At 32.1% G+C, this 9,091-nt stretch overlaps 1 protein-coding gene across 1 annotated transcript; it reads right to left on the bottom strand.

Moving 5' to 3' along the window:
- Positions 1-7,571: 7,571 nt before the first annotated feature.
- On the bottom strand, positions 7,572-9,091 carry LOC108469331 (transcription factor LAF1-like). Its single transcript, XM_017770220.2, has 3 exons — positions 8,826-9,091; positions 8,348-8,477; positions 7,572-8,249 (listed from the first exon to the last, which is right to left on the bottom strand). Exons 1-3 carry the CDS (start codon positions 8,959-8,961, stop codon positions 7,766-7,768), a joined length of 750 nt encoding a protein of 249 aa, XP_017625709.1. The 5' UTR covers positions 8,962-9,091; the 3' UTR covers positions 7,572-7,765.

Here is a 9,091-nt window from a genome sequence, read left to right as displayed (position 1 = left end):
GATGTCAATTCTTATTGGTTTTGAATTTAAGGTAATTTTTTTGATAAGGGGAGACACCTAAGTTTTTTAGCTTTAAAAATTTAGCCTTGGACTGCTTGAATCTTTAGTGTCCTTTTAGTTGAATTTTCAATGCATGATTGTTTGCGAATTACCTTGAAACATTATTGATGAAAATGAAAAATTGATAAAGTTAACTTGAATGTGGGTTGAGGATTTTGCTTAAGGACAAGCAAATGCTTAAGTGTGGGGATGTTTGATTAATGCCAAAAGTAATATGTTTTAGCCTCATTCTTAATGCATTTTTAGATGATTATTTGATTTGAAATGGTGAACTTTATGCTCCTAATTCTTTAAGTTCAAGCTTATATACTTAAGAGAGCATTTGGGAGCAAAAGGAGCGAAAAACAATCGAAAATAAAAAAATCGGAGCAAGTTTTAGAAGTCATACGGGCTGGGCCATTCTACACGAACTAGACACACAGCTGTGTGAGCCACACAGGATGCCACACGGCCATGTGCCAGATTGTGTGGATTTCACAAATTGCACTCTGAAAACGCGGAAAAATTCAATTTTTAGGGTTTTCGATCATTCTAAGACCTATATATACCAAATATAAGAAGAGAAGAGTAAGCCGCCAGAGATATCGAAGAAAACACCATTGAAGCCGAATCTGAAGAAAATTTCCATCAAGATTAAAGGTCTCATGTTGATTTCTTTGAAGTTTATTATGAGTTTTCTTTTTTTCTTGTGGTTATACTATCTTTGAGATGTTTTTATTTACTATCATGAACTAATTTTCTAAATATCTATGGAGATGAACCCTAAGATGGATTCTGTCGTTTGATTTCTATTTTACGCCATAAATATTTGGATCTTGTTCTCAATTTTGTGTGCTTAATTCTTGGTTTAATATTTCCAGACTATTAATCTATGTTTGATGTGCTTGAATAGAGGAGGAAAAGTCCCTGTTTAAGAGTAGATCTAGCATAATTGAGTGGATTTGCATGCAATCCTAGAAACAGGATGACATAAATATATCGAATTAGAGTCAAATCTAATAGTGGGATCCATAGATCGAGTTAATATGACAATAGGGGTTTTAATTAGAAAGAAATTTCAATTAATAAAAAAAGAGTCAGTTGCTCTTAATCTTGATAGAGATATTAGCATAATTTAGGGATTTCTACAGATTAAGTTACTAACTGAAGAAATTGTTTAATTTCAAATTGATAAAGATAGATGAAATCTATGTGGATTATTTCCTGGGTATTGTTTCACTTCTTGGTTATTAATTGCTTATTTTCTTAATTTGTTCTTTCTCCTGTTCTTTAATTAAATAATTTAGTTAATTATATTTTTAATCAAACTCTCCAATTTTTCAGTTAAATAATAGAAAGACGGTAATTACTAGTACTTTTAGTCTTTGTGGGAACGATATATGTGCTCATCATAGCTATACTATTAATTGATATGTACACTTGCCTTTGTCGAATTTTTAGTTATTTTACAACTGCATCAGAGACTGAGCCACTTCGGTGGTTAATATAATCTCCCGAATTCGAGTCTACTGTCTAGGTCGAGTTGGGAGGTTACATAAAATATCATTTTGATTTTTTTAAATTTTCTTGACAATAATTCTAAAAATTTTAAAATATTAAAAATAAATATAAATTATGAAAACTATTTTAAAAATAAAATTTATCAATAAAAATTTTTAAAAATTAAAAATATGTGTAAAAGATCTAAAATTGTACAAAAAAAATCTTAAAAAAATTTATCAATCTTTCGAGTCAAAACTTAGAAATATTGTAACACCCCTAACCCGTATTCGTCGTCGAAATAGGGTTATGAGGCATTACCAAACAAATCACAACATAATTCATACATTTATCACACATAAATCCATTGTCACATAAATATCAATCAAACATAATCATATTGTCCCTTATAAGGCTCTACGAGACCATAAAACATGCTTGGAAGAAGTTCAAGACTAAACCGATAACAATTGTAAACTTTGGGAAACTTAGAAAATTTTTATGCATTTAAGGGTCACACACCCTTGTGAACAAACCGTATGCCTCACACGGCCACCAGACACGCCTGTGTCACAGGCCGTGTGAAAACAGGGAATACATATGACTTGCACCATACGGCCAGAGACACGCTCGTGTGCCATGGCCGTAGGAAAACTGGAGAGGTTACAGACTTGGGTTACACGGCCGATCACACGCCCGTGTGCCAGCTCGTGTACCACACACGACCAGTAGACACGCCCGTGTGTCTAGGCCATGCCAAACCTGTAGGGTATACTGACTTAATTCAAAGGGTACCCCAGGGGACACACGGCCGTGTACCAAGGCTATGTATCACACACAATCGAGCCACACGGCTGTGTGCTCGATCGTGTGGAGTGAAAATAGGCTTGGTTGAAGCCACTTTCCTCACCCTTCTCATGCCTTCCAACAACAAGATATTTTATACCATAATAACACGAGCCAATTCAATACACATTTACTACTCCAATCATATTGATTTCTATTACCAATTTCATCCATTCCACCCAATTTCAATATGCATTTGTTCATCTTTCAAAATAACTAACTCAAATCTCAAAATAAAACCAATTCAATACCTTAATCTCATACCATACTATGCCAATACCTTAATCTCATACCATACTATGCCAATACCTTAATCTCATACCATACTATGCCAATTCATAATCCATTCAATACCATGAACATTTCACCATTTATCCAACCATCAAAATAACTACAACAGCTTGACAAAATTCACAAGGCATACCATACACATCATATATCATGTATAAACACATTCTATAAGCAAAATTTACATCCCATAACTTTACCATATACAAGTCAAATCACATGGCTATAATTCCATAACACAAAATATACCATAATGACACTAGCCTATACATGCCATATATCATAATTACAAGGCTTCAAAAGTACCAACTAAGTGATTGATAGTGTGATGATGTTTCCCGACGATCTCCGAGTCCGAGCTAGCTTTGATTATCTATGAAACAAAGAAAGTACACACAAAATAAGCTTTTAAAAGCTAAGTAAGTTTGTAAGTAAATAACTCAATCCATCAAACAAATGTAATTTAACTATTTTCACATTAATAAATCAAAATCACATTAACCACAAATCTTTCTCATGTCTCAAAAAATGATCAAATACCATCTCATTGAACTTTCTCAATCTAATACTCGAATAGGTTTCGTACGTACTTGTATCACCTTGTACTAACCTCTTCCTCAACCACGTCACTTCTTTTACCCGTTGAACCATTTGGAATAGAAGTCGGATACTCAAGATCTCAATCGATAAGTACCTATACCATGGCCCGTAGCCAAATCAAGGTAACTTATCCTGGAGTACCTATACCATGGCCCGTAGCCAAATCAAATAACTCCTTACTGAAATACCTATACCATGGCCCGTAGCCAAATCAAGCTATCACTCGCACTCGAAGTGTCGATATCATGGCCCAAAGCCAACACAATAGTTTAATGACATGTCACTAGCATCCTAAACTATTCCTAATGTTCAACTGGGAAGTTTCACTTGTCAATTTCATCGTCGAACACATCCATATAGTCGTATTCATAATTCAAAAATTATCCGTAATCTCATAATCATATTTTATGCAATATCAAAACATATAACATATATTTATAATGAAATTATCACATACGAACTAACCTCGTTTTCAGAAATGACGAATCGGATTGATTTATTCAATTTAGTCCTCATTTCACAAATACACAAAATTCACACAATTCAATTGAACCCATGCTTGGCCGAAATTCATAGGGACCTCTAGCAGCCCTAAAATTTCATTTATTACACATTTCAACCTCTCAATTTGCATACTTCACAATTTAATCCCTATTTGACATTTTCATCAAAAATCATTTTACAAAACATGAAAATCTATCACCAAGCTTTCATAAACTATCATCAAACCTCAAAGAACACATGGATTCAACAATGGAAACTCTCAAAATATTTAACCGTTTCGAAAATTAAGGTACGGGCTAGCTAGAACACAAAGCAACGATCACAAAAACATAGAAATCATCAAAAATCGAGCGCAAAACACTTACCAATTAAGATAGGAGAGTGCCGAATGTAACAAGCCCTAAAATTTTTTCTTCTTCCTCTAGTTTCGGTTGTAAAGATGAATGAAAATAAAATTTTGGCTTTGTTTTTATTAGATTATAACTTAATAATCATTTTACTATTATAACCTTTATTATAAACATATAATAACACATAATGGATGTCCATTTATGACCATTCCCACTATCAATGGTCTAATATCAACTTAAGTACCTTTCATTTAATAAGCCATGACAATTAAGCACTTTAAACAAGTAGAATGCAACTTTTGCATTTTACGCGATTTAGCTTTTTTCTCCAATTGAGTTATTAGACGATAAAATTAGCTCACGAAATTTTCACACATATATAATCACATGCTTAAACACATAAAATAATATTAAATATAATTTTTTGACCTCGAATTTGTGATTCTGAAATCACTGTTCTGATTTAACTAAAACCGGGCTATTATAAATAGACTTGATCATGAGCCGAGCCACTCGTCCAGGCCCAAAGCCCCACCCAAAAAGCGGGAGGGTTTAGGAAAAAAATATAGGCTTGAAAAATTGGCTTAGACAAAAAAATAAGGCTCTTTTTCTAAATGGGCCGAGTATCAAATAAGAATTTTTTGGCTCGGGTTCGGCCTGAATTTGACTAAATTTTTTTTTCCCAAACGCTTGTTGTTGTTTTGATACTATTTTATTGTTATTGTTTGGATATTTTATAACTCTTATTTTATTGTTAATTTTGTTACTAATTTAGAGGCATTTATTTTAATGTATAAAAGTTTTTTAATGTATTTTCAATTTATTGGGAAGTATTTATTTTAATTTTTAGTGCATTTGATGTATTATATTTTTTAAATCTGTGTTTGTATTAAAAAAACATAAATTTTTTTAATATGGGCGAGTCAAGCTTGAGTTTAGTATTTTTTATCTAGGTTAGGCTTAGGCAAAATTTTAAGCTCATTTTTCGGGTTGGGCCTAGGCCTAAAAACAAGCCTAAAATTTTGCATCGTCCTGGCTTATGATTAGGTCTACCCAGAAATCATCGTATTTTTATAAGACTTTCTTCCGTATTTTACAAAACCTACAAAAATGAAACAGATTTCCCATGTTTGATTGAAGCCAAAAATAAATAAAAACTTGATTGTAAGCAAAAAAAAAAAAAAAAAAAGATCGACTAAAAGTTTGATTACTGTCTTTCAAATTTCTCATGCATTCGTTAATGTTTAGTTTCATCTTTACCGTTCATTCTTCCAAGTAAAAGGTACAGTGAAATTTATTTAATGTTTACTTTCTTTTACTTTAGTAGATGCTCATTTTCATATCTCCTGTGCTTTCGTATCACTTGATGGTGTGTTATTACCATTGTAAAATTGCAATTACTCATCTACGCACCCCCTTAATTATTTCAAACTTTCTTATTAAAGATCTTATTGTTTAATACACTAAGAAGTTTTATTTTTTAAGTTACTAGGTTTAACAAATTCTAGGTTTTGAAAATTTTATAAATTTTTAGCTTTTGAACAAGAACTCCATGGGTTTTGAAATTTTAAAAAAAAATATTTTAAATTTAAGGGTAAAAATAAAAGATAAAAAGTGAAATTTTAATTTAAAATAAAACCCCAAAACCATCAACATGTCTCCAGAAGTGAAGCAACGAAAGGAGCTTCTTGTCTTCGTCTTCTTCTTTGTCCCCATTTTATCTTTTGTTATCTTTTTTTCCTTAAAAAATCAAAGCCAAATTTCCATTAAAACAAAATCAAATTAAGTTTTATTAAAGTCAAAACTTACATTCAAGAAAACTCTTTTTTGGTGAATTGTGTTTTATTTTTTTTTTAAATGGAGCTATCTTTCAATAATGTGGAGACTTTTCCATTTTCACTAAAATTATTGATTTGATGATAACTATTTAATGCAATGAGACATTTATCTTATATGTTGAAAACGCTCCAATGCAATTCTAAAATATTCATTTTAATAAAATTATAGTTTTATGAGTGTTGAAATACAATCAAACCAAAAAACAACACATTTACAAGAATCAAAATCGATAGTGGATTTATTTTTAAAAATATTTTAATCCTTTTAAAAATAATTTTACTGTAATTTTAAGATTTTTAAAAAAATTTTAAGTATCAAAACAAAACTTTAGCTATAGTTCAAGGGCTAAATTAATAATTAACTATTTAAATTAATGTGTCACATCATACTCTTTAATGGTAGCTAACAGACAAGTGACCAAAATATAGCAATTCGATAACGTTAATGATTATTATGTAACTTTTGAAAGTTGGGTGATTGAAATGTAATTTTAAACAAAGTTTAGGGACAATTGGTGTAGTTTACCTTAAATTTTTTTGTGTTTTATCCCAACTTTTTAGAGTTCTTTTGCAAGTAATTTGAAAGAGTGTACTCCTTTCTTCTTTTTTTTTTTTTAATATTTTACATGGGTTAGTCAATGGGTTATAGAGGACTAAAAAATGATTATTTTTGAATTTTTTTATTTTTAGAGTTAGGACTAAATTGATAAATTTTATAAATGGTAAGGGTCAAATTTATTGAATTTTTTAGAATTACAACTAAAATAACAAGTTTTGTAAACATTGAGCGCTAAACTTTTGAATTTTTAACATAAATTTTAATATTTTTAAATATTTTAATAATTTATATTTACTTTTAAGATTTTTAAATTTTTAGAATTATTATTAAGAAAAATTAAAAGAAAATAAAATTGATATTTTAACTATAATTCAAGGATCAAATTAGTAATTAACCATTTAAATTAATATGGCCTATTTAGCATTTCAAAATGTATAAGGAATACTTTATCTATTTTTTAGTAGAAGGACTAAAATGCAATCCTCCCCTAAATAAAAGGAGTTCCCTAATACTTTCATCGAAATTTTGCATACGGAAATTCATGAACGAACTGACAGCTTACTAAGCAAGTAATAAATACATACGAGCAAACTGTTAGCAACATGGGCCCATATCCTACTGAAATATTTGGGCTAACCAAGCCTGTCTACTTCCTCTACGATCGATCCTACCCATTTTAAAACTCAAAACTCCTGCAACATCTTTTTCTATGACCTTCCTGTATATTTGATGATCAGTTATTCCTTAAAAGTAGACAACTTGGCCTGAACAGATATGGATTAATGTTAGGATGGCTGAGCCTCTCGGATTTTCACTGGTATGCATGAGTTTTTCTCTACACTATTGTTGAGTTTAAGTGTGGATCCTATCAGAATGTATTTTAGTATAGGAAGGTAATAATTGTACTCCTTGAAACAAAAAAAGAGTTAAAGCCAAAGTTTGACCCCTTCCACATAACTACTCCCACTGTGCTGCGGCCAATGAAACCATGAAGTTCCTTTTTTTCACATTAAAACACTTCTTATAGGACAAAAAGCTAAATGAAAATTTCAGAAATATTAAAGTTTTCCTGTTAAACAAAGAAATTGAGAATCTTGAATCTGTACTTTTGATAATAAAAAAAACAAGGTGGCACCCATGGAGATTTGGCCTTATATGTACACTCCCTCATTATTCATACTGAAATCACTAATATGTTTTGAACAAAAAAAAGAAAGAAAGGATGAGTACATCTGTCTTTATTATTCCCACCCAGAACCAATAAAGTCGTTCCCTGAAATCTGGAATTCAAACTTGAACAATTGGTTTACTGATGCATCGTTTAGCAGATCCTGAAGATCAGTGCCAAATCCTCCCTCATTGAATACAAAACCATTCATGAAAGGATCCTCGAAGCTGGAAGCTGAAGCTTGATTATATCCATCAGAGTAAGCTGCTGGCTTACTTCCACCTTCTTTATCAAGCGATAGCCACTCTGCGAATAAAAGCTTCGGCAGTGGGCTTCGTTGGGGCAAGTCAAAATGCATTGGAACAGCTTGATCAGTAACAAAGCTTGCCGATTGGTCCGTAAGGTTTTGAGGCAGCACACTAGATTCTGAGGTTGAAGATGTGTGTTGAGCTTCCAAATTTTCAACTTTTGCGATCCTTTTCTTCAGATAAGAATGCCAGTAGTTCTTAATCTCATTATCTGTTCTTCCAGGCAAACTTTGTGCAATTCGGGACCATCTATTCAATAAAAAGATCAGACATCTTCATTAGTTCCTTGTAAAACTGAGGATATATATATATAATAATTCTTCACAATTAATGACAAGTGTACGTACTTGTTGCCTAACAAATGATGAAGGGAGAGGATAACGTCGTCCTCTTGGGGAGTAAACATCCCTCGTTTTAATCCAGGCCTCAAGTAATTAATCCACCTTAGTCTGCAGCTCTTCCCATTCCTCTGCAATCCTGGATATCCATGCATCTATCATATTAATTCATACCCTATTTTCGTCATTTCACTCATCATCACTCTCTCTCACTTCCACTTTACAGGGACAGTGTACGATGAAAGAAACAGTCGCTGTCTTTAACTAAAGAAATTTCTTGAATATTTTGGACTGACACTGACAGCCAAACCAAAGTAGAAAAAGATTAATCCCATGACCATGACACATAAAATAAATAAGTGTACCATCTTAGGTTCAGATTCATTTGCTAAGGAATGCTTCTAACAAGTCAAATTAATAGTGGTGGTGATAAGCATGAGCTGCACAAATATTGCAGGGAAGTTAATACGAATACAAGAAAACAGACCTGCATTGATGGGAACAGAGCTCCAGCAAAGATGGCCATGTTTGAGGACATAGTTTTTGAGCTTTAGGTCTTCTTCAGGTGACCATAACCCCTTCCTATGCTTAGCTTTTGGCTTATCAGATGGCTTGCAACCCATTTCTTGAATTATTACAAAGAAGAGAGAAAGGCAGGGAAGAAGGTTAAGGGCAGTCGGTATGGGAAGCTGCAAAAGCAATAAATACCATCTTATTTGACTTTCTCATACCTAACCTACAACTACAAGGTCT

The sequence above is a fragment of the Gossypium arboreum genome, chromosome 8, assembly GCF_025698485.1.
Source record: "Gossypium arboreum isolate Shixiya-1 chromosome 8, ASM2569848v2, whole genome shotgun sequence".
Lineage (NCBI taxonomy): Eukaryota > Viridiplantae > Streptophyta > Magnoliopsida > Malvales > Malvaceae > Gossypium > Gossypium arboreum.
The sequence above is the reverse complement of the archived record's forward strand: the minus strand, read 5'-3'. Positions and strand labels throughout refer to the sequence as shown.

Coding starts and splice junctions, on each gene's coding strand:
- LOC108469331 (XM_017770220.2), bottom strand. CDS start 8,961: ATGGGTTGCAAGCCATCTGATAAGCCAAAAGCTAAGCATAGGAAGGGG. Junction 8,478..8,825: donor CTCTGTTCCCATCAATGCAG/GTCTGTTTTCTT, acceptor ATGGATATCCAG/GATTGCAGAGGAATGGGAAG. Junction 8,250..8,347: donor CATCATTTGTTAGGCAACAA/GTACGTACACTT, acceptor TTTATTGAATAG/ATGGTCCCGAATTGCACAAA.